Source organism: Lepidochelys kempii, chromosome 10 (genome assembly GCF_965140265.1).
Source record: "Lepidochelys kempii isolate rLepKem1 chromosome 10, rLepKem1.hap2, whole genome shotgun sequence".
Classification (NCBI taxonomy): Eukaryota; Metazoa; Chordata; order Testudines; family Cheloniidae; genus Lepidochelys; species Lepidochelys kempii.
Window position 1 is genome coordinate 36,087,344 of NC_133265.1, and position 25,218 is coordinate 36,112,561.

The window sequence follows — 25,218 nt, forward strand, 5'->3', positions numbered from 1 at the left end:
GACACCGGCTTCAGAGTGACAGAAACAAGATCGCAAGCTCCTAGCCAGTTTTATTCCGCAGCTGGCCCTACAGATTCAGTGTCTGTGCAGAGGGTGCTGTGCTCCCTTGTGTCTGCTGCTTCCCAAAGAGGGGCTGCTGGGGGTGAGAGACAGGGAGAAGAACTAACGTACGTGGGGAAAGGGACAGGACAGAAAACCTCACTGGAACTTTGTCAGGATTCGAGGAGAGCCCTCAAAAGCGATCCCCAATGTCAAGGTGGATTGTCTTGGGGAAGGAATTGTTAACGTGCCTGGAGCAGCAGTACCATGTATTGGCATCCACCCACCGACGTGTCGGAACCTAAATGATCATGGCCCATTCTCAGGATTCTCTTCACGGCTACCAGATGCTTAGTGAACAAGAGAAACACTGCTGCTTTGGCTGACACCATTTCCTCACTAACATTTCCTGAAAGCCAACCAAGATGGACAGACAAAGGCCAGCTCATCCCATTTAGGGACTAGAGGTCCAGTAGTCTGTCTCACAGCGGTCAGCACCAGCTACTTCAGAGGAAGGTAAAGAAACATGATGGAACAGCCTACCCATAGGGGTGTTTCTCATCGATTCCCCATCAGTTAGTAACTACGTTGTCCCATAAGGTATCAGGGCTTCGATCCCTTCTGAATAATTTTAACCCTCTTGAATCTAACTGCAGATGTTCTCATTAGCCATAAAAGGTCTAATACTTGTTTGAATCATGCTAAAATCTCATTGTGTAGCAATGAGTTCAACCAGCTAATTATACATTACGTGAAACATTTCCTGTAACTAGGTTTATTGAATGTGTTGTTGCCTTACAACTCCATTGAGTACCCACCATTCTTTTAAATAGAAATTGTGACAGATATGGCAACTTCCTGTAGTACCCTTGAACTTAATTCAGCAAGGTTTTTCAGGTAACTTGGGATCCATTGCACTAAATGCAGTTTATTGATTATTGTGGGCCAGGACTGTCTGTACCCTTGAGGGGGAGATGGGATGTAAGGCCTGATTGGAGGACATAAGGACTACAATGAACAACATGCCAGAAGAGAATGGACTTTTGACGTGGATTTCCTGGGAGGTCTAGGGGGAGGGGAATGCAAATTCCCCACCTCTGGTAATGCCAGAGCACAGCCTTTGGGAGCTCCGCCCTGAGGAGAGGGCCTTTGCCTGCTGATCCTCTGTTCCCACAAACTGGACATCTGTCATAAATATAAAGGGAAGGGTAACCACCTTTCTGTATACAGTGCTATAAAATCCCTCCTGGCCAGAAGCTAAACCCTTTCACCTGTAAAGGGTTAAGAAGCTAAGATAACCTCGCTGGCATCTGACCCAAAATGACCAATGAGGGGACAAGATACTTTAAAAGCTGGAGGGGGGGGAACAAAGGGTTTCTCTGTCTGTGTGATGCTTTTGCAGGGAACAGATCAGGAATGCAGCCTTACAACTCCTGTTAAGTTAGTAAGCAATCTAGCTAGAAATGCATTAGATTTCCTTTCGTTTAGTGGCTGGTGAAATAAGCTGTCCTGGATGGAATGTATATTCCTGTTTTTGTGTCTTTTTGTAACTTAAGGTTTTGCCTAGAGGGATTCTCTATGTTTAGAATCTGATTACCCTGTAAGGTATTTACCATCCTGATTTTACAGAAGTGGTTCTTTTAATTAAAATTCTTCTTTTAAGAACCGGATTGATTTTTCATTGTTCTTTAGATCCAAGGGTTTGGGTCTGTGTTCACCCGTACAAATTGGCGAGGATTCTTATCAAGCCTTTCCCAGGAAAGGGGTGTGTAGGGCTTGAGGTGATATTTTGGGGGAAGACGTCTCCAAGTGAGCTCTTCCCCTGTTCTTTGTTTAAAACACTTGGTGGTGGCAGCATACGGTTCAAGGACAAGGCAAAGTTTGTACCTTGGGGAAGTTTTTAACCTAAGCTGGTAAGAATAAGCTTAGGGGGTCTTTCATGCAGGTCCCCACATCTGTACCCAAGAGTTCAGAGTGGGGAAGTAACCTTGACAACATCAAAGGCCAGACACGTGTAATGAAATAGATGACCTGACCAGGTCACTGTTCTGTGTCAGAGCAAAGGCTGTTACGAACTTGTACCCCCCAGAAAACCCTCTGGAGGGGTGTGAAAGGCTGACTCCTGCCAGAGCCCTGCTGAAGACGGGGTGATCCCTGGTGAGACCACTAGCAGGCGTGTAGGTTTTTATTGTTTGATTTGGTTTTCTCTCACCTTAAGAAAAATGAGCTGCGTGAGAACTTGTAACTGCTGACAATTCACACCATTACAGATCCCACACGCTGCCTGCCACCAGATCTGTCATGGTGCAGACCAACGGCACAGGTATTCCCACTGTGGTCAACCAAGGGAACCAGCTCCTCAGCCATCACCTCTCTTGGGCGGGGACCTACGTCTCTCTCCTGCCAGACTGGGGCTTTCCTAGGCTGCACAGTTCCACCCTCTGCAGCAATATTCCCAGAAAGCCAGACTGCCTAGGCAGGCCAGCATCTGCGCTTGGTTTCTCTCCAAAGGCTGGGAACAGCTGTGATTGCCAGCAGGGATAAGTTACTGTCGTCAGAGTGCACCATGGAACTTTTGTTCACCTGGCCAGTTAGTGCGCTGTCGATTTACACCTTGGCTTGCCATGCACTAAGTCTTCATGACAAGCCCTAATTTGCATGCTTGTTTTTAGCAGCCCATCTCATGCTGGGTAGCTTAATCCACTTTGAGTACTGTGTGTGCTTCAAAGAGTGACTGAAGTTATCCAAGTGTTGAACTTGTTTGATCTCTGCCGTTACAGCAAAGGGGGCCAGTGTGCCAAGTAACCAAATTTCAGTCAGTGGAGCAGGCTGGCTGGACAAGAAAGCAGCTGGCTCTCTGCATTCTTGGGATCATTATTACAACAGCCTACAGCGCAGCACCCCCAAATCCTTCTTTGGCCCTTCCACGTACTAGACAGACAGCCGCTAACCACACGCACAGAGCCAGAAGCAGCATCATGCGCTTTGAGAATCAAACACAGGGTGCAGAAGCAAGGCTGCTCCCCGCCCTGCCCCTCCAGCAGTGCCCACCATGGGTGGCGCCCAGACCTCAGCCTTGCCCCTTCACTCGCTGGCGTTCGGTACCTTTTTGATGTTGGCCAGAATGCTGTGGCCGTCCACGTAGGCATCCCCCGAGGTGATGCTCTCGTCGCCCGTTAGCATTTTGAAGGTGGTGGTTTTGCCAGCTCCATTGAAGCCCAGCAGGCCGAAGCACTCCCCTTTGTTGACCGCCAGAGAGATTCTGTCCACAGCTAGCAGGGACTCACTGCTGTTATACACCTGGGAGAACGCAGAGAGCCAGCACGCAGTCACAGGGAGCCTGGGCTGCTTCTGTCTGCCACAGATGCACTACCACTGCTTCCTGACTGGGTGCTGGGCTCCACAGAGGATGCTCAGGGACAGGGCTCAGAAGGGGACCCCAAGAGCCTTGCGACAAATGAAATCCAAGCCCTTGACCTGACGCAGGGCTGAGAACACAGAATTAGATCCCCACCACCCACCCCTGCCCACCACAGCTGTGCCCAGTGTGACAAGGGAAGCTGACCATAATGTGGGCATTTGGCATCCTGAGTGTGAGCAGCGATGGGGCTCAGGCCCCTGTCTCATGGCAGCCAGTGTGCAGGGCCTTACCATGCAGTGCTCAGGATCACAGAATCATAAGACTGGACGGGACCTCGAGAGGTCATCTAGTCCAGTCCCCTGCACTCATGGCAGGACTAAGTATTATCTAGACCATTCCTGACAGGTGTTTATCCAAGCACCCAGGGAAATGACGAGCATGGGCGCCTCACTCCACATCCACCGAAGCCCAGGGCTTTCCTTGGGCACTTTGCAGTCAATGCCTCCCCATGGACAAGCCAACAGGACGCTCCAAGGACTAACGGCTGCACTCTTTCACCCCAGCGTGCCCAGCAGGGCGTGGTCAGCATGGCCACCTTCACCCTGGTGAGTGGCATTGTGGAACTTGGCATTTGTGCCAAGTTGCTGGGGATACTGCGGGAGGAAAGGTCTGATTTTGCTGCTGTGCAAACGCTCCCCCGCACGGCTTTGCTAGAGCTCCTTGAAATTCAGACCCGCAACACCCCTGCTAGAGCTGCAATGGCACAAACCATCCGTGTCCATCCCCTTTAACCTGGGACCCCTGTAGGGATCAGATCTGCAAGGTGCCTGGGCTCCAGCTCACCTTGGTGAGCTCCTTGATGACCAACGGGCTGCTCAGCGATGACAGCAGCTCTGGCGGGGACTCCAAAACTTTCTTTCTCTCATCTGCCACATCCCTGTCTTCTGGCAGCACAGGGATCCTGTTCAGCAGCATTGCCTATGCCGGTGGAACCAGAGGGAGTTACTGGCAGGGGCAGGCGGGCTGCCTTGGGCTGACGGTGGGCAAGCCCCCAACACGGAGAAATGCAATGTTCCGATACACCCTGGATGGATCCTCCCCCCAGCCAACCTGAGGATTGATCCCCCCACCCGGTTGACCCTTCAGCCTAGTTGACTCTAGGAACAATTCTCTGCTCTGCACCACGCCTGACACAGCCCTGGTCGGGGGGGTGGGGGATGGAAAGAAACCCCCATGCTCAGAGAAGGACAGACCAGTGCTGTGAGCAGTTTAGCCAGGGCTGGAGAAGTCACCCCAGATTACTCCTGCTCTTAGTCAGCAAGAAGATGGGATTTAGAGCAAAGAGCAGGTAGTCTGTGGCTCCGACACAATGACTACACCTCTCACAGGCCTCGTACTCTGTTGAGATTTGGCTTTCTTTCTAAGTCATACTCTGGGGGGCTTTCCTTACACCAGACTGATGCAAATGCCCCTGAACTGAACGCATATCCCCCAATCCCAATGGTCCCAGATGCTCGGGGACAATCAGGACCAGATCCGAACTGAGCGCTTTGGGTGCAACTCCAGTTTGTATCATCACCCCAAGAGCCAACGGGCCCGATTCCCATTTACACCAGTGTCACTTCCCTGACATCAGCAGAGCCGATCAGCAGAGTCTCTACAGGATCGCAAGCATACATGTACCCCCTGCAACACTGGGCCTGGCAGACTTCCTGCTGCACAGGCTTGTGCCCAGGGGCACACGCACAGTAGCCAAACCTGGCAGAGGGGACCATGAGCAGGGCAGTTGCTGGTATGAGTCAAGAAAAGGGCACAGACCATGAAGAACGAAGGTGGGGGATAGAGGAGACCTGAAACTACAATGCTCAGTCAACAGCTCACCCATTTCCGCCTCCTACTGATGCTGCAGATGAAGGTCCTCAGTCTCCAGAGGAGGTTAGTTTCAATAAGGAAGAGGAGGAGGAGGAAGGCGGTTCCCTGGACACTCATGGAAGTCAGATATTGCCCAATCCCTGGAGTCTCCCATGAGAAGTAATTCATCTGGTAACTGATATCTGGAAGGGGGGGGGAAATCAGAGATGAGTCATTCTGCCCTTGGGTGGGAGGAGAGGATTCTCCCTTTTATGTTTTCAGAGTGAATACAGCCGGGGCTTCCCCCCTGCACAGCTCGGCCAGTGCCCCCCCCCAAACCTGCCACTCCCCCTAGCTAGGGCGTCCCCCGCAGCTAGGCCACTGCCCCTCCTCCGTGCCACACCCCGTCAGTCAGGGAATGCAAACTGGTAAGGATCTGGTGATGCAGAAAGATGCCCATGAGGACTCACATAAAGACCACTGGATTCTTCACTCTTTGTCCAGAGTTTAACCTAGTTCCTCCGAGGTAAAAGGCTAATGCCGAAACCCCACTGTGCCCTTCCCCCTCCCCATTAGCCTTTAACCATCTCCTCATTTCTTGCTTTCCAAACAGACTTCTCAGCTCCACCATCCAAGGGCAGGAGTGGAACCCCAAGGTGCTGGAACCACAGATTTCCCACGCTAAGGTGTCCTGAAGGAGCACTAACTGCAGAAGCCAGGCCTGCCAGCCCCAGAGAAACAAGGAGGCAGAGATTCGCCCTTGTTGTGCGTTCACACGTCAGGGACCAAACACCAGTAAGCTTTCAAGTATTTTTCACCTCTCTCCAAGATCCCCCCCGTGAACTCTTCTGTCTTGGCCCATCAATACCATGGCTCTGGGTGACCATGAAGGTTCTAATCGGCTCTCCAGCTCCCCAGGAGCCCAAATGCCAAGTCAATAAATATAATTCCACTTGTCAATTTGCACTAGTTTCCCCAGATGGAGCAGAGCCTCAGGAATACAATTGCACCATGAAGGCACTCAATAGCACCAAATGATACAGAGGGGTGAGCAGCATTTGTAATCCAAATTCCCTCAAATGTCAGCAATGTTCCTTTCTCTCCCCCTAACACCCAACACCTCTCAGAAAAGTCTGCTATGGACACCTGCGCGTGCCATCTTACTTCAAGGTGCGTAGGGATGCTGGACAGTTGTGGGCTGGCAAGCTGAGCAGGGAGCAACTGGGACACTCACTGAATGCTTTGCAGATGATGTTGGCTTCAATGGAAGAGGTGCAAAACTGAATGAACTCGTAGTTCTGGTAAAAGTCACTGATGCACTGGCCCAAGCAGTAGTTGGGCAAAATCAGGAAGATTTTATCCAGGGTTTTGGACAGGTCCATGAGGCCCAGCTCTGAAAGAGAAACAAGATCAGCAGGGCGGACTTCAATGATGGAACCTGCTGTTTCTCCAAGAAAACACAGCGCCAAAACTTCAGAGTTTACAAAGCTAGGAGGGAAAATGAATTGGCACCACGGTGCATGGCAGAAGGGATGAATCTGCAGAGATTTCCCTGCTCGCAATTAGCACTGTAGGCTCCCCCAGCAAAGGAACTGAGGAAAACCTCTTTCCACTGGAGGCCAAATCATCTCAGCGTTCTTACCAGGGGGGTGGCTGGGGGTGGGGGGATTCTGTCAGGAGGGCAGCGGGCAGCCCCTTTACCTGGAATGCTCATGATCGTGACCGTGAGGAAGGTGGTCGTGCCAGAGAAGATGTTGAAGATGGTGAGGCGCGTGTAGGCTGTAGCTGCCGCTGAAAAGAAGAAGCTGAGAAGGTACATGAGGGGGATGATGGCCCAGCCGTAGAGCAGGAAGATCAGCATCACATCGACGAGGTGGCTGTCCTGGGTGAAAGCTTTCACATCGAAGGCTTGGAATATCACCTTAGAGACGACATTGAAAGGAGAACCAGCACGACTCCTAGAGCCTCCATCTGAACAGGCCAGATGGCAGGATTGTTAAGCTGTTAGCTAACTCTTCACACACACTGCCAGCTCCCCCCGGGGCCTGGGCAGAGTCAGCTGTCTCATGGAGCGCCCCGCTCCACACAACCCCACCAGCTCCCACCAAGGTATGACAACATTCTCCTTCTAGAAGAAGCCATAGATCGTGATACCGGGAGTAAAGCAACACTGTTTACACTTCACCACCACCACAAGTCTTTCCAGCAGGATTTCTGTAGGCCAGAGATGCAGTTTTTCCTTTTGGTCCTTTATAGTAATCGAGACAATAACGGATCCAGCTGGGATGGTCCCATTCTATCTATCCCCAGACTACAACACTGGGCACCATGTACACATCTGAGCATCTCGGAAACATCAGTGAATTTATCCTCAACCCCTGGAGAGACAGAGAAATATTATCCCCATTTTACGGATGGGGAACTGAGTGACCGGGCAGATCAGTAACTTGCTCAAGGTCACAAAGGCAGGCTGAGACACATCAGGCCAGTGGATCCAGGTCTCATCACCAGTTCATGCAAGCCACCAGTTCGCATCCCTCATGAAGAGGCTCAAGGAGTCCATGGCAAATGGGCCATCAAGAGCTGGCCAGGGAGGGCTGCCCATACCACACCCCTGAGCTACATGACATGGTACAGCCCAACTGGATTGGCCACATCAGCATCTCCTACAGCTTCTGGCCATTCGGGAGCCACCTTCAGCCCTGCTTTGCCTATTACTGTAATAAGATGGCCCCGATGATAGGAGATGTGTGGGAGTTGACAAAATTACTGGCCTAGTGAAAACAGGGGGGAGAAGCAGTAGACATGATATATCTTGATTTTAGTTAGGCTTTTGACATTCTCATAAGCAAATCAGGGAAATGTGGCGTACATGAAATTGCTGTAAGATAGGTGCACAAGGGGTTGAAAGACTGTATCAATGGTTCGCTGTCAAACTGGGAGCATGTTGCTAGTGGGGTATCACAGGGGTCAATCATGGGTCTGGTACTATTCAATACTTTCATTAATGGTTTGGATAATGGAGTGGAGGGGATGCTTATAAGATCCACAGATGACACCAAGGTGGATGTGGTTGCTAGCCCTTTGGAGGCCAAGATTAGAATTCAAAATGACCTTGAGAACTGCAGAATTAGTCTGAAATCAACAAGATGAAAGTCAATCAAGTCAAGTGCAAAGTACTTCACTTATGAAGGAAAAATCAAATGCACAGCTACAAAATGGGGAATCACTGGTTAGGCAGCAGCACTTCTGGAAAGGATCTGGGGGTTAGAGTGGATCACAAACTGAATATAAGTCAACCAGGTGATGTAGGTGTGAAAAAGGTGAATATCATTCTGGGGAGCCTTAACAGGAGTATTGTATGTACGACACAGGAGGTAATGGTCCTGCTCTGTGTGGCACTGGTGAGGCCTCAGCTGGAGTTCTGTGTCCAGTACTAGGCACCCCACACTTTAGGAAAGATGGGGACAAACTGGAGAGTGTCCAGAGGAGAGCAACACAAAAATAATAAAAGGTTTAGAAACCATGACCTGTGAGAAAAAGTTAATCTGGGCACATTTAGTCTTAAGAGGAAAAGAAGGTGGTGGGGCGGGGGAGAGGGAGACACCCGATAACAATCTTCATATCCGTTAAGGGGTGTTATAAAAAGAGGAAGGTGATCAGTTGTTCTCCAGTCCACTGAAGGTAGAAGAACCAGTGGGCTTAATCTGCAGCTAAGGAGATTTAGGTTAGCTATTAGGAAAAACTTTCTGACTACAAAGGCAGTTAAGCTCTGGAATAAGCTTCGAAGGGAGGTTGTGGAATTCCCATCAAGGGAGGTTTTTAAGAGCAGCTGGACAAACACCTGTCAGGGCTGGTCTAGGTTGACTTGGTCCGGCCTCAGTGCAGGGGGCTGGACTAGATGACCTCTCGAGGTCCCTGCCAGCTCTACATTACTATGATTCTAAACCAGGGACATGACAGTGGTGACTCACCAGCATCAGCGCACAGGGAATGAGGAAGTTGATGAGGTCCCAAAGCAGGGCCGAGAGCCAAAAATTGGCCACGTAGACCCCGCTGACAAACTGCACGTGCTTGGCCTTGATGGCTCTCTCGCTGACCAGCAGGAGCGCGAAGGTGCTGGACAAGGAAGCCATCCCATAGAGCAAGTTAATAGCAATGGCGAACCCAGTCTGGCCTCTAAGGGAACATTAAAGCAACTGGTTAGCAGGGGGAAAATCCCATCAGAGCAATATCGAGCATTTTAACTCATGCTGCTGTAGGCTGCACGCAGACCAAGCTGGTGGCTTGAGCTACTGCGGCTGTATGGCCTATTGCTATCCCCTCCCCCAGCATGGATTCTCATAATGCCAGATGGGTCCTGACCATCTTCCAGACCCACCCCTGGGCTCCCTCCCAGTCACTCTAGGCAGCTCTGAGACCAGTGCTCCAGCCTGGAGAGCGGATGGGCATCTCCGGGAGACGTTCCTGGTGTAATGTGTTCAGCATTTGCTGCACCAAAGGGCAAATCCTGAGCGGTGCTGAGCACCTGCAACTCCCATCGACTTCAGTAAGAACTGCAGACACTGTGCACTACTCAGAATTGGGCCGCAGCAGTTCACCCCTGGCTGGACCTTTATGCATCATACAATTCAGCCTCAATGGCAGGCTGCTTAGGCTGTGGAGAGGAGACCAGGGCTGGAAAAGCATGGTGTGCCGAGGTGCCAGCAGAGCTCGAGCAGCCCTTGTCCACCCCAGGCTCAGCTCAAGGAAGCCAAACCCATGCCCAAGACCTAAGTGAAATAAAAATGAACAAGCACTACAGTAGTAACCCAGCGTCTCCACCCACGGCTCTCAGAGCACCTGGCAACCATCAACTAACCCGAACACTCCCTTGTGAGATCAGCAGCATGATTCTCTGGGAAGAGAGGGGAGTCAAGGCACAGACAAACGTGGTACTGCTTGGCTGAAAGCGGGCATCTCCGTTGTCAAGTACTTGCCTTTAGACACCTACAGCCTGACTTCCCAAGGTGTTCATCAGCTCTATCATCCACAGCTGGGATCCTGGGCCCTCAGCACCTCCGAAAACCAGGCTCTGGGTGTCTAGAGACAGACTCAGCCACTGAGACACCCACTTTTGCCTATTTGGGTTTACGTGACCTTGGGCGAGGTCACGCAGCAAGTCTGTAGCACAACAGACTTCAAACAGTGCCCTGATACCCTGACTCCCAGGCCTGTGCTCTTGCCTGAGATAATACTCCCAGCTTTGTTCAGCCTTGGGAAACTCTGCGCGGGACCCTCCGCTGGTGCAAGTTAGCGTGGCTTCATTGGAATGGATGGAACTAGGCCTATTCACTCCAGCTGCAGATCTGGGCCCCTAACCCCTGGCATGAAAGCAAGCAGTAAGGAAGCTGAATGTACTCCATGAGTTGGTCCTTCGCCGTCTCGGTGATGTTCCGGGGCTGGGGATAGTTGGTGACAGTGATGGAAGCATTGGGTCCAGCCAGCAGCCGGAACAGGGCGTTGTCTGCCAGCATCAGTGCAGTGGCGGAGGCATGATACGCCTGGTTGTTGAACAGCGCCGTGATCACCGTGCGGTTTTTGACCTCTCCGAAGGAAGCAGCTGCGATGTAGCGTTCGTTGAAAGTTCCGCCCTCCTCCACCGCTCGGGAGATCAGGTACTCGTCCAGGTCACCTGTGCCAGGCACACCCACTTCACCATTACAAACGGACCCCAGCAATGCACACCAGGGCCTGAGCATAAGAGATACCAGGCAACTACACTCCACCAGAAGTCAACGGGAGCAGGGGAGGCTCCACACCTCAGAGTCCAGCTCTAATACAGCCTGATGGGGGAATTAGGTGCAAGGCTGAAAGAAATCGCATGCTATAGAGGCGGGTGGGTCTTAGGTTTGTGTTGGTGGTGTTTTAATTCAACTTCATTTTAGGCAAACCTCAGAACATGCTGCATGGCTCTGCAAATCCCCAGGGTTTGGATAGGACACACATGACAGGCAACTGATAGATCTGATCAGTGATAGGCAGCTTGCTTAGTATAAAACGGAAATGCCCTTTGAAGGGAGCATAGATACTGCTAGTATGTCTCTGTTGAGAGAAGTCAAAAGAGGTCACACCATCCAGAGTTCTTGCTAAGGGATGAACCTACAGGCCGTTATTTAATGTAACGGAAGAAACAGAATAGCAAGTCTACCAGTAGTGCAAGCATGTCAGAGACAGACAGACAGGCCCACAAGGACCAAACCTAACACATTTGGAGAAGGGTTATTCAAAGAGAGCTGTTTATAGGAAAGCCTGTACAGCAATTCCAGGCCTTCCTATAAATCCAGATTTCCTCATTTAGAAGCAAGATGTGCTTGTGTTTAACACAGCGCTCTGAAAGCCAACATATTTTTAAATTAAATAAACGCACGCAGAGTCTGGGAAAGCTGAATTAAGTTTAACCCCCTGTTCTGGTCTACATGAGGAAACACTGATGCATCTGCAAACATCTACTTGTTTTACAGACTGCAGAGGCTAGCTAAGAGCCAACATAGCCTACCCTGAGAAATAACATGGAGACAATAGCAGGCTATATGCAGATCTGGATACATTTAATGAGCATTAATACGCACACCTTATATTAAAAACAAAGCCAGTAAATACTGAGCCCACAACGGAGTTCTGAGCTACTGGAGAAATCTTTTGTTACCCTCCATAGAAAGAATTAGCTACCAGAAGTGCCCAGATTGAAAGGCAGGTGGAAACTGGGAGGTTAAGGTGGAGCTCTGTCTTTAGCATGCCTGCTTAGCGAAATGGTCTAACAGGTCAGGATCAGAAATAACCTATGTACTGCATTACCCAAGCTGTTCAGGATCCAGCGAGGCTGGAATCTCACTTCCCCGGTGTCTGTTGGCTGCATCACATTGATCCTGCTCAGTTATTCTAGCTACTCCCGATCTTCGGACCAGGCAACCAGCAGCTCTTACAGATATGGCCTGATGCTGTCTGACCCCTCCAGAGTAGCAGCCCCACCCCTGGCCTGACCTACCTGGCACCTCCTGGGGCACTTGGCCCTGAGCATCCAGTAGCACTGCAAACTGTTCCGCCAGCCTTGGGGAGATCCTGGATGCCTCAGAGACAGAGAAAGGCACGACAGTCTTGCCATACGGGTCCAGCGTCAGCCTGAGCAGCGCAGAATCTCGTGGCCCGGGGAAGGTCTTGGCAACAACCAGAGCAAGGGTTGTGAAAATCAGAGGCACCAGGAACTGCGCTACCACCATCTTCCAGTTGCGCCAACTGTACACTGCCCTCTTCACGAACATGGCATAGAACTGCTGGCAGCACAGGTAGAACTGAGAGGGGAGAGAGGGGAGGTGAGGTTTTAATTGGACACCAGCAGACATCCTAGCAGGACAAGCATGCTAAACCCCATCCCTGCTGGGCCCTTCCTGACCCAGACAATGCTAACTGGACTAACATCAGAGCTCCCACTAGCGATGCTGGCTTCCAGCAAAGCCCACCAGGAGATTATGAGGGATTAACAACTTGACTTCTGATGGCAAGGTCAACAATCTGCAACTAACAACAGGCCACTGTCAGCTTGAGATCCGATCCGTTTTCAGAAGAGTAGCTCCTGCTCCCAAGGCCCCAGCCAGTTTTTGTGGTTTTACAACCACCTTGTCTTACTTTTTTCTCTTCTCCCCTGTGGCTTAGTGAAATAGACACACAGAGCAACAAGAGAATGTGATCACACAGGGTGCTGCTGCATCTGCACAAAGCGAGAGAAAGATTGTGTCCACTAATCTCCTTCAGTGCTAGGCGTAGGCGTGCTACTTGGAACAACAGCAGGGAAAAGATTAGATAATCTGCATCTCTTTCAGTCGGAAGTGACCCTTTAAAACATAAACTTTGCAGTGTTGTTGTAGCTGTGTTGGGGGGCCCAAGACAGCTTGTCCCTTCTACCCAACAGCAGCTGATCCAATAACAGACATTGTTTCTCCTCTAGATCTAATGCACTTTTAAAAGGGCTGCAGTGGCTATTCCCTCATTGAATGCACAAAATCCATCTAGCAGAGGAAAGACACCAGAGAGAGGAAATCCGTCTTTATAGTGCTGGAAATATTCAGTGTTAAACATTGAGAAGAGTAAGACCAGGACATCTCAAAAGGAGACAGGCATTCTTGTACTTCCCAGTTAAAGGCTTAAGATGCACACGATCCAGTGATTTTGCTGTGGAGGAATTCTACCTCTTCTCCTATACACCTCAACCCTGGCACAGCAACTAGTGCCGGTCAAATAAGAGGGGTTTCAGAAAGAGAGCGACCAAGACACAGCTCAGATTGCAATTCTGGGCATTTGAAATCAGAAGCAGTGGGAATCTAGAGTCAGAGGATGGGACTAGAATCAGGACTCCTGGGTTTTAATTCCTGACTCGGTCACTCACTCACTGTGTAAGCTTGGGCAAGTCACTTCACCGCTCTGTGCCTCAGTTTCCCTATATGTAAAATAGGGATCCAATACTGACCTGCCTCACAGCTACATGGGTGAAGCCAGCCAATCACTGTGCTCTTGAATGAACTTGCACAGAAAAATGACAAAAGACAAAAACACTATCAACCATGGGAGGACACTTCAAAAAGCAATCGCTCCACATCTGGCCGCTCCAAGAAAATATGCACCACACCTTTGACAGACACCCCTGGGAGCTTAAATTCATAACTTTGCTAGATACCAAAAATCATGGACTCAATAGAGACACTGGTTGTATGTCTCATTACAACAACCTGTAACACACTAACACTGCTTTGCCTTATGACTGCAGTGTTTGTTAAATGCCCACTTCATCTTGAATGATCTCCTGCAACATGTGTTAACTCCTTACTAAGCTTAATAACCTGTTCCCCCTTGCATTTAGCTGTGACACGGATTCCCTTTCCCAGACCTGAAGAGGAGCCCGGTGTAGCTGGAAAGCATGTCTCTTTCACCAACAAAAGTTGGTCCAATAAAAGATACTACCTGCCCCATCTTGCGTCTTTGTCTCAATAGGACAGTTCAATTTCTGTAGAGTGAGTCAGTTAACGTTAGTGAAGTGATTTGAGAACCTCTTGCGGAAGGGTTTAGTGAAGTGCTTTTAAATTATTCTTATTAATAGGGAAAAGCACCATATGCTGCTATGTGGCCCAAGACTCCTAGGGCCAAATTCAGAGAAGGGCTAGATTTCGAGGGATTTAAGCAACTTGGGATGTAACTTACACCTTCTTCCTTCCCCCCTCAATGTGTAAATTACTCTCAGACTCACCTCTAAATCTGGCTCTGTCTTGATTTCCTCCAGACCCCAACCAAGCCAGTGGAGACGCACTCTAGCCTTCCCTATGCCCGGATATTCCCGACAGAGCACTCACCCCCGTGTTCAGTTTGATACTGGAGCAATCCTCCGTGATCAGAGCCCCACTATCATCAGTCATGTCAGTCATTCCACTCAGGCTGCTGGAGTCATCCATGGCCCAGTCGTTGGACCGCCTCTCGTGCTGGTACTGCAGGGCAGGGAGTTGGATGGCTTGGATATCCATGCTGGAGTCCACCAGCTTGCCAACCCTGAAACAGAAGGAAAAGCAGCCAATGGAAGTCAGGCAGAGAACTGAATTTCATGCTGCTACGTTAAACAAAGGAGACTCATGGATCAGTGCTAACAACTTGCACTACAGATCAGCCTGAGCCCACACAACCATGCAGGGTTGTAAACGGACAAGCTGAACTCCAGTCCACAGGCCCTTTCTCAGCCTACGTTTATTCAGACTTTTGCCGGATCGACTCATTCCCCCACCCTGTATTCTTCTCTCAGCTATTCATTCCCAGTTCAGCCATGAGGAGGAGGGTTCGTGGAAAGCTTTTTACTGTGAAAATGTTGGTCCAGGAGCTCCAGGGGGCTCTCGTGAACGCTGCTTGGATTTTTTTTAAATCCAAGACGACAGATTTGGCGGCTTTGGCCAATCACGTGATGACTCAAGTGGCATTTCAAGAGAGCCTCCCAATCCAACTTCACAGTGCCCTAAACAGTACCTTGACTTGGGTTTACCACCAGTGACACATAGTTGAAGTGGAAGAGGTCTGTGCTGTGGATCTGAGGGCTGGCAGGGTTCAAACACTGTTAATGACTCATACAGAGGTGAAAAATGTATAAAATTGAGTGCAAGGATACTGGAGTAATTGCCGGAATGACTGGGGATCAGCCGAGTCCTTTCTGGACTTCCGTGACTGACTATGAACAATAGGAGTCAGGGCTACACTAAATCTCAGTGATCAGTCGTGTAAGAGACGCATGAAGCCCAGACACCCCAGGAGGGCTCAGTTGTTTCCTTAGAGGTGCCTAGAGTGTCCTTACTCTCAGTACAGGTTTTACACGTCCACCTCGCACAAGCTATTCTGATCTCAGAGCCCCACTGCAAGACTCAGATCTGGAAACCTTTCCTGAGAGGATAAGGAAGGGGATTGGGTTCACTCGTCATGTCACTGCATTGAAACGGATATTACTGCTGGGGCTCGTATTCGGAGACACCACCTTTAGTAAGTGGGGGTGCAAGCCTTCCCCGCTGGCTGTCCAAACGGCTCATCGCGTGATACCCACCTGAGGAAGACCTCTTCCATAGTGGTGACAGATGCACCATAGCTAGCGATCCCCAACTCCTCCCGTTTCTGCTCCAGCTCTGTGAACAGTGCCTCAAACCTGCCAGGACAGGGATGGAGTTAGAAGCTATATTCTGGCCCTTGCTAGAAGCCGGCTCCCCAGTTTCCCTGTGCAGAGGCCAGGCAGTAGCCAGCCACACTTGTTCATTAGGATGCCAGGCAGACAGCGCCCTCTGCGTGGCTTGATGTGAGACAAGCTTGTTCAATTAATGGACCAGCAGAGGGTGAAGGGAAGCAAGATGGAGTAGAACAGCAGTTCACCAGTAGGTGTTGTCGCCCTAGATACCCAGTGTCGGGATTTCAGGCAGACAGGGTTGTACGGGAATCAAGTTAGCTAAGGGCAAAGAGACCACCCAGACACTGGCCAGGCGCTGGCATGAGCCAATGAGCCTGGGTTCCATCGTGTAGCTCCTGCATTCAGTGACGCTTTGGCTCCAGAGCAGCTTTTCTGCTCAGTCTTTACCCACCTGCCTTGCAATGGAAGCTCTGGGTGGTTTGCCAAGAGCACTGTCATCTCATTGCAGCTTCACTAAGCCCCTGTGGAAATGCTAATCAGCAGCATTAACTATTTGTATTAACTGTTTATATCCCTGTTGCACCCTCGGCGACTAGCCCTACTGTGCGACGACATGGCCCCTGCCCCAAGGAGCTCACAATCCAAGCAGCCCACCAGCGATAGATCCCCACTACCCATTAGTGACAGCATGCCTGGGGATCTCCCCCCAGGAGTAGGAGCACTCCGGTGCCAAAACCGGACTGCTCTAGCCTTGCCTAAATGGAGGCGGAGGGCTCCTGCACTGAGCACAGAGTCACGCAGCAAAGCTGCTTCCTCAGTCTCTCTTCTGTGCAACTGAGGGGCGACCTATATGCCCCACTCAGGCAGTCTGGTCTGTCTTCTCTAGATACAATAGCTGGGATGTACCAGAGACCCTCCATCCTAGGAACGCCATTGGCCAGTCCAGGCAGAAGCCCTGTTTGGTAGTTGGGAATGCCCCAGGTCCCAAAGGGAGTCAGCATCAGCATTATAACCAGGTCTCCTGGGTCATAATCCTGTGCTTTAACCACCAGGCAACATTGCTCCTCTAAGCAGCCCTTCAATTGATAGCTTTGCTTTTCCTACTGGCAGTTTGCCCAGTTTAGTCTGGATTTCTGTCCATGTTAGGTACCTCTCTGGCACCCATCACCACAGCGTGTGGGGGACTCACAGTCTTTAATGTATCTACCAGCATCCTGGGAGGCAGGGCAGAGCAACTGTCCCCATTGTACAGATAGGACCTGCGGCCCAGCCAGGCTAAGGGACTTGCCCAAGGTCACATAGGAAGTCTGGGGCAAAGATTTGGACCCAGGCTCCCATGTTGTAGGCTAGTGCCCTAACCACTGGCCCAGCTTTCCTCCTACACCTTGCTGGATAACTGAGCAGTGCAGCATAGTTTAGGTCTCTAATTGCTGACAGGCCTTGTTTGTGTGCCAGAAATCTGGGCCCCACAGCCATGTAAACAGCAGTGAAGGCAGCTATGGTAGTTGCTGAGAGCAGCTGTTACCTGTGTGTGCTCTCTGTGGGCAGAATGAAGGACAGCTCGGCCCCAGCATTGCTCTCCAGGCTGGCATTGGGCACGTACTGACAAATGAGGCGGGAGATCTCCCCTAGGTTACAGTACGGCTCCTTCACCATCACCATGTGGTAGCCGGCACCTGGGGGAAGATCAGTTAAAGACAAGCACCAGTCACAAAGGAAATTCCTTCCAGGGCATACCTAGCCTCTTGCTGCTGAGGAGAAGACAGGGCCTGACCTAATGCCACATTACATGGACCTCTACAATCTAATGCAAGGTGGCACCTTGACAGGATCTGAAGGGAGGCTCACCTGCTCTCCTTAGCTGGGAGCTCGTGGACGTGACCCCAAGGACTAGTGGATAGTTTTGATCTAGAGGGGGGCCCTCAGGAATCACAGCACCAGCAGGAGTGGAAAACCCTCCCAGCCTCACGGTGTCTGCAGTCTCTCTAAAAACATACGAGCATAAGAACGGCCAGACTGAGTCAGACCAATGGGCCATCTAGCCCAGATTCATATCTTCTGACAGTGGTTGGAGCCAGGTGCTTCACAGGGAACGAACAGAGCAGGGCAATTATCAAGTGATCCATCCCCAGCTTCTGGCAGTTAGAGACACGTGGTGCATGAGTCGTGTCCCTGACCATCTTGGCGAATAGCCATCAATGAACCTATCCTGCATGAACTTACCTACGTTCTCACCATGAGGAATATGGGCAGATGACATCTCCGAAAGAGAGAACGGCAACAGGCAGGGGAGTGAGTGAGTGAACAGGAATACAAAACGGCCAGAGGTTTCCTCGTTAGAGCCACCACCCCTTCGCCCTTGGATTCTCCTCCTCGCCAGGGTGCCTGATGTAGACACGCTCCAGGGTGGATGTAGACTCCTGAGCCCATGCGTGCTCTACACTAGGCTGCCTAGGGGGCACCGATCACCTGCAGCAGCACCCCTGCCTCCAGCCCAGCACTGCAACCCTAAACAGGGCCTGAGGAGGAGGAAAGGCAGACTGGAGAGAGAGCCCACCCTGCATTCACACTGCTGGGGTGGGTTCTGTCCCGTGGGGCTGGGCCCAGCTCCCTCCGCCAGTCCCCCTCCATCAAGATGATGGGGCAGCTGGCCAAATCTGAGCGAGCAGTGTTGTGACCTGGCATATGGGGTTGCAGTGCGCCTCAGGTTTGGGCCAGGATACCGTCTGTCACAATGGAGGGGCGGCAGCTGTGCCAAACCAGTCATGGGGAGGGGAAGCTGGGCCAAACTTGAGCTGAGGGCCCTGTGCAGGTGTACACTGGTTAATCTGGGCCTGATTCCTATGGGTGCAGTGGCCTCCCCATACCATATTTGTGCTTGAGGAAGAGCGAGGACCCGCAGCATTGCAGCTCGCCCTGGGCCATGATGGCGATGCGGTCTCCAAGCAGGTCTGCCTCGTCCATGAAGTGGGTGGTCAGCAGGATGGTACGGCTGCTCCTCTGGTGCTGGAGGAGGTCCCAGGTGGCCCTGCGGGAGGCTGGGTCCATTCCTGATGTCGGCTCATCCAGCATCACCACCTGTGCACCAGAGAAGGTTGTCCATTAGATGGGCCCGAGGCAGACCTGGCACTGTGCAGGGGCCTGAGCTAAACACAGCCCTGGCCTGGCAGCTCCGCAAAGACATGGGGAGCGGGGACATAGATAGTTAGAACAGGGTCACAGGAGCAACAAGTGCGAAATTAGGGGTGGAATCAGCCCAGCATCTTACATGTCTGTACACAACTGCAGGGCAAACTGGGGAACAAACAGGAAGAACCGGCAGTATTAGCATATGAGCTAAACTCTGACTTAATTGGCAGCAGAGACCTGTTGGGATAAGTCTCATGACTGGACGATTGGTAAAGAGGGGTGTAGCTTGCTCAGGAAGGACAGACAGGGTAAAAAGGGAGGAGGTTTGCATTATACATCAAGAACATGGACACTTGTTCTGAGGTCTAGGAGTTGGTGAGAGGAAGATCATTTGAAAGTTTCTGGGTAAAGCACAACAAGGGTAAAAAATAGGGGTGACATTATGGTAAGGGTCTACTATAAAGCACCAAATCAGGAAGAGGAGATGGATGAGGCATTCCTAGGACAAACAACAGAACTATCCAAAACCCAGTAGCTGGTAGTAATGGGGGACTGGAACTACCCGGACATCTGCTGGGAAAGTAACGTGGCAAAAGACAAACTTTTCAGTAAGTACTTGGAGGGTATTGGGGACAAGTTGTTTCTGAATGTGTAGGAAAGAACCAGGCAGACAGCCATTTCAGACTTGATTCTCAGCAACAGGGAGGAACCGGTGGTGAATCTGAAGGTGGAAGACTATTTGGGTGAAAGTGATTCACAATTCCAAGGAAAGGAAAAAGAGTGAAACAGCAGAATAAGGACAACGGACTTCCAAAAGCTGACTTTAATAAACTCTGTGAACTGGTAGGTCAGGTCACCATGGGGAGAAAATCTAAGGGATAAAGGAGTTCAGGACAGCTGGCAGTTTCTTATGGAGACAACTGCAAACTACCCTGATGCAAAGAGGGAAAATAGGATCAGGCCAATATGGCTGCGTCAGGAGCTCTTTAATGACCTAAATGTCAAAAAGAAACCCTGCAGAAAGTGGGAAGACGACGACTTGCTAAGGAGGAGTACAAAAGAACAGCACAAGCACATACAGACAAAATCAGAAAGGTTAGCCACAAAATGAGTTACACCTAGCAAGGGACATAAAAGGCATTAAATACATTAGCAACAAGAGAAGGAGGAAGGAAAGCGTAGGACCTCTACATCAGAGGTGGGCGAACTACGGCCCGCGGGGACCCTCCTGCCCAGCCCCTGAGCTCCTGGTCCGGGAGGCCAGCCCATCGCCCGCAGCCTCAGCGTGCCGTGCTGCCGGTGTAGTGTATTCAACTGCTCCGCATAGGAATGTGCTACTGGTAGCAGTTACGGAGAGCCATTTACTACACTACACCGATGCAACGCTCTGGGCGGCCGGCCTGTAGCGCCGCTAGCCACCAGTGTTCTGTGCTGCGCGGTAAGGGGGGTTGGATAGAGGGCAGGGGAGTTCGGGGTTGTGGTCAGGGGATGGGGTTTGGGCGGTCAGAGGGTGGGTTGAATGGGGGCAGGGGTCCCGGGGGGGCAGTCAGGAAGGAGGGGGGTTGGATTGGGTGGTGGGGGGCAGTGAGAGGGGTGTGTGTGGATGGGACAGGACTCCTGGAAGGGGGGGAGGGGGCGTAGCCTCCCCTAACCAGCCCTCCATACAATTTCCAAAACCCAATGTGACCCTCAGGCCAAAAAGTTTGCTCACCCCTGCTCTACCCAGCAGGGAAGGAAAGCTAATAACTGATGACATCAAGAAGGCCGAGGTGTTTAATGCCTGCTTTGCTGCAGTCTTCACTAAACAGCTTAAATGATGACCAGATACTCAACAGAATTAATATTAACAAGGGGGAAGGAATGCAAGCCAAAATCGGGAAAGAACAGGTTAAGGAATCTTTAGTTAAGTTAAATGTATTCATGTCAGCACAGCCTGATGAAATTCATCCTAGGGCACTTATAGAAGTGGTTGACGCAATTTTGGAGCCATTAGCAATTATCTTTGAGAACACATGGACAACAGGTGAAGTCCCAGAGGGCAGGAGAAGGGCAAACATAGTACCTGTGGTTAAAACGGGGGACAAAGAGGACCTGAGAAATACACACCAGTCAGACTTACTTCAATCCCTGGAAAGATAATGGAACAAATTACTCAGCAATCAATTTGTAAGCTCCTAGGGGATAACGGAGTTAAAAGGAATAGCCAGCATAGAGCTGTCAAGAAGAAATCATGCCAGACCAACCTAATTGCCTTCTTAGACAGGGTTATGGCCTAGTGGAAGGGGGAAGCAGTAGACGTGATGTATCTTCACTTTTAGTTAGGCTTTTGACCCAGTCCCACATGACAGACATTCTCGTAAGCAAACTAGGGAAATGTGGTCTAGATGAAATTACTATATGGTGGGTGCACAACTGGTTGAAAGACTGTACGCAAAGAGTAGTTATCAATGGTACATTGTCAAAGTGGGAGGACATATCTAATGGGTTCATGCAGGAGTCAGTCCTGGGTTGGGTACTATTCAATAGTCTCATTAATGACTTGGATAATGGAGTTCAGAGGACGCTTATAAAATTTGCAGATGACATCAAGCTAGGAGGGGTTGCAAGCACTTTGGAGGCTAGGATTGGAATTTGAGACGACCTTGACAAATTGGAGAATTGGTCTGAAATCAACAGATGAAATTAAATAAAGACAGGTGCAAATTATTGCTCTTAGAAAGGGAAAAAATCAAATGCTCAACAACAAAGTGGGAAACAGGCAGGAAGGAAAGGATCTGGGAGTTATAGAGGATCACAAACTGAATATAAATCCACAATGCAGGTGTGAAAAAGGTGTGATGCAGGTGTGAAAAAGGTTAATATCAGTCTGGGGTGTATTAACAGGAGTGTTGCATGTAAGCCACAGGAGGTAACTGTCCCGCTCTACTCAGCACTGGTGAGGCCTCAGATGGAGTTCTGTGTCCTGTTCCAGGCATTGCACTTTAGGAAAGAAGGGGACAAACTGGAGAGAGTCCACAGGAGAACAACAGAATTAAAAAAGGTTTGGAAAACCTGACCTACAAGGAAAGGTTAAAACCTAGGCATGTTTAGTCTTGAGAAAAGATGACTGAAGGGGGACCTAAGAACAGTCTTCAAATGTGTTAAGGGGTGTTACAAAGAGGATGGTGATCATCTGTTCTCCTGTCCACTCAAGGTAGGACAAGAAGTAATGGGCTTAGTCAGCAGCCTGGGAGCTTTAGGCAATAGGGAAAACTTTTAGCTACGAGGGCAGTTGGGCTCTGGAACAGGTTTCCACAGGAGGTTGTGGAATCCCTGTCATTGGAGGTTTTAAGAACCAGTAGGACAAACACCTGCCAGGGATGGTCTAGGAGGTTTATGTGGCCTTGCCTTGGTGCAGGGGGGCTGGAATTCATGAAGACTTAAGGTCCCGTCCAGCCCGACATTTCTATGATTCTGTGGCCTGCAGGGATCCGCAAGGCCTGGGCTGAACGCATCCCCAAGCTAGCAGCTCTGCACAGACACGGCACAGCACAGAGGGACAGCCCCAGCCTGGGCTGAACACAGCTCTGCACAAGTGTGTAATGGGCACAGTGGAGGGACCAACTGCCGCACACTGGTCTGCCCCACCAGTCTAGACACGGTCAGTACCGACCTTGGCACTAGTCCAGAAAAGGCAGCCCAGCCTCCCGACTTCCATTCCGAGGGTACCAGACCCCCCCAACACCTGCTGTTCTAACAAACCCTCCTGACTCACAAGGGGAGGGGCAGCCTTCGGAGAGCTCAGCGCCCATCCTGCTCCAACAGGCTGGGATGGCAGCAGCAGTTTGCCACAGCCCTGTCCCCAGAGAGCCCTCTGCTATAGCCATTGAATGACACAGCCTCCTTGTGCCCCCGAGATCACCAGTGCACCTCCTGGTGGGGGAGCAGGAGGGGCCCGGGACCAGCCATTCTGCCAGGGAGCTCCCTCACTAGCACTCCAGCCCCCAGGACCACCTGAGCGAAGGGAGCCACTTGCCTTGGAGTCCCCGATGAGTGCGATGCCGATGGACAGCTTGCGTTTCATGCCCCCGGACAAGGCCTTTGACAGAGAGCAGCGCTTCTCCTCCAGGTTCAGCAGCCTCACGATACGGTCTATCTCCTCCGGGCACTTCAGCGAGGGGTAGCCCTTCAGCTGGCAGGCAAGACAAAAGAAGGGTTAACAGTTAAGAAAGCAAACCCAGCAGGGAGGAACCTGCCCCCTGCCCCATACTGACACAAGATATGAGGAAAGCCCCTATGCAAGGGGCCTTGTTCACTCAGCTCCTGGTGTAAGGACATGTCCCATGCTCCCTCTCTACCCATGCTTCTGCATTAACCAGGAACGCAAAGTCAGGAGAAGGAGAAGAAGTTAACCACTGAGCTCCTGCCACAGAGTGAATTCTTTCCTGAAGCAACCCAGCCACCCCCCGCCCCCAGCGGGCTGGGAAATGGGACTGCGAGATGCCTCAGTGGGAGACCATCCTTAGAGCCGCTCCACTCTAAGATAAACTGGATGGAATAAGCTACTCAAACCAAAGACAGTGCTTCTGCAGGGTTTGCACCTGTTCAATCAAACCAGCTGCAAGCTGGCATGTAGATAACCCCAGTATGGATAGAAAATTAAAGGATAAACATTACTTTCTATTATTCGTATGAAAAGTATAACATCAGTGTTTAGTGCAGGGTGCACGCAGGAGTAACATGGCGCTACACTACTGACTGCAGCTGCTGTGCCCAGCCCAGAGCTTCAGGTCACCATTCTGCAGGCACAGCCGGACCCCCGGCCTCTTCCCTCCCAGGATGCCACACGTCCTCCGCTCACCGCAGAGTAGAAGTACAGGTGCTCTGCCACGGTCATGTTGTCAAACAGAACATCGTGCTGGGGACACAGACCCAGACTCCTTCGGATCAGAACCATGTCCTGGGAGATCTCATAGCCGCTGATGTAAGCCTGGCCGCTCGTGGGAGGATACAGACCTAGGAGGTGGCAATAACCACATGTGGGTAAGAGCAGTGAGGTGCCAGGGCCCAGTCTCCTCCCAGCCCGCACTGGAGAACCTCAGCTCCCAAGCCCTGTGGCTTCCCACACCCCTCACCCTAGGCTGACTAACCTTCACTTTAGCCACTGTGCTTCGAAGAACTGAATGGGGCTCCCCTTAGAGCCACTCTGTACCACCCCTTAATTAGTTTCTTCCCTTTACCCTGATGGAGCTGATTTCACAGAGCTCCCAGAATGGCCTGAGTAGTGAGAGAGATGGGTGGGGATGTGAACATGTCTGCCATGCAGCAGTGCACAGCACCTGCCACTACACCACTGTCCCACACTGCCTGAAATCCCCTTCAAAGTCAAAGGAAGTCTCGGTCCTGGCTTGGCTGCATAGCCTTGTTCAGCCAGCAAAGCGCTCTGCTGCAGGGAGAGGCACAACTCACTGCAGGGGCCAGGAATTCACCTCTCCCTTTGCACAATTGGCAGAGGTTCTGCTGTCCTCTGATACATCAGCTCTTGGCTGCTACAGGAGGCAGGATACCAGACTGGCTGAACCAATGGTCTGATCTGGCCTTGCAAGTCCTATGTCCCACACACTGCTGAGAGCCACATGAAGGTTGGGCCAACCTGCGGGATTCAGCCATCAAGCAAGAGAGCCTGATGAGATTCCCACATTTCATCTTCCGATCCTTGGGCCAGCAGAGGCAGCGTGCTAGGCCCCATGAGGAGGAGGAGGTACGGGCCATGTGTCACCCCACAGCTCCTTGAATTGTCAAGAGCCCTTCATTTCCAGATAGCCATTTGCTATGCAATAGCAATGGTCTATCGTTCTGTGGCATGCACCAAGGCGTTGCACAGGAAAACGAGGTGGTGTGTGGAAGCAGGGTGTTCAAAGGAACAGGCCAGGAGAAAGTACAAAGCTCACCTATTTGTAACAGGACAGACACCGGAGAAGTGCACAGAACAACTTTTAGACTTCAAACAGGCTTTTGATAGCACTTAGCAGCAAGGGGCAAGGCAAGTTAGGAGAACGTATGGCACCCCAGAGAAACTGATCAAGCTGAGAGAAAACATCCACAGCAAGTTGCTGAGAGTGGTGAGAGTCGCCAAAAGGAGCTGATGGAGCAGTTCAGGATGACCATAGGAGGGAGAGAA

The 25,218-nt window shown here is 51.1% G+C and overlaps 1 protein-coding gene across 4 annotated transcripts in view; it reads right to left on the reverse strand.

Moving 5' to 3' along the window:
* ABCA3 (ATP binding cassette subfamily A member 3) overlaps positions 1-25,218 on the reverse strand; it is an 87,892-nt gene that overhangs the window by 14,218 nt on the left and 48,456 nt on the right. For all 4 annotated transcript variants that reach the window (XM_073362876.1, XM_073362874.1, XM_073362875.1 and 1 more), the window contains 14 exons: positions 23,899-24,053; positions 23,074-23,229; positions 18,797-19,007; positions 17,455-17,605; positions 15,855-15,953; positions 14,632-14,824; positions 12,279-12,582; positions 10,652-10,925; positions 9,226-9,430; positions 6,953-7,172; positions 6,486-6,644; positions 5,282-5,454; positions 4,244-4,378; positions 3,145-3,339 (listed from right to left, as the gene is read on the reverse strand). In XM_073362876.1, the coding sequence (XP_073218977.1) occupies positions 3,145-3,339; positions 4,244-4,378; positions 5,282-5,454; positions 6,486-6,644; positions 6,953-7,172; positions 9,226-9,430; positions 10,652-10,925; positions 12,279-12,582; positions 14,632-14,824; positions 15,855-15,953; positions 17,455-17,605; positions 18,797-19,007; positions 23,074-23,229; positions 23,899-24,053 (2,630 nt within the window). The remainder of the gene's footprint in view (positions 1-3,144; positions 3,340-4,243; positions 4,379-5,281; positions 5,455-6,485; positions 6,645-6,952; positions 7,173-9,225; positions 9,431-10,651; positions 10,926-12,278; positions 12,583-14,631; positions 14,825-15,854; positions 15,954-17,454; positions 17,606-18,796; positions 19,008-23,073; positions 23,230-23,898; positions 24,054-25,218) is intronic.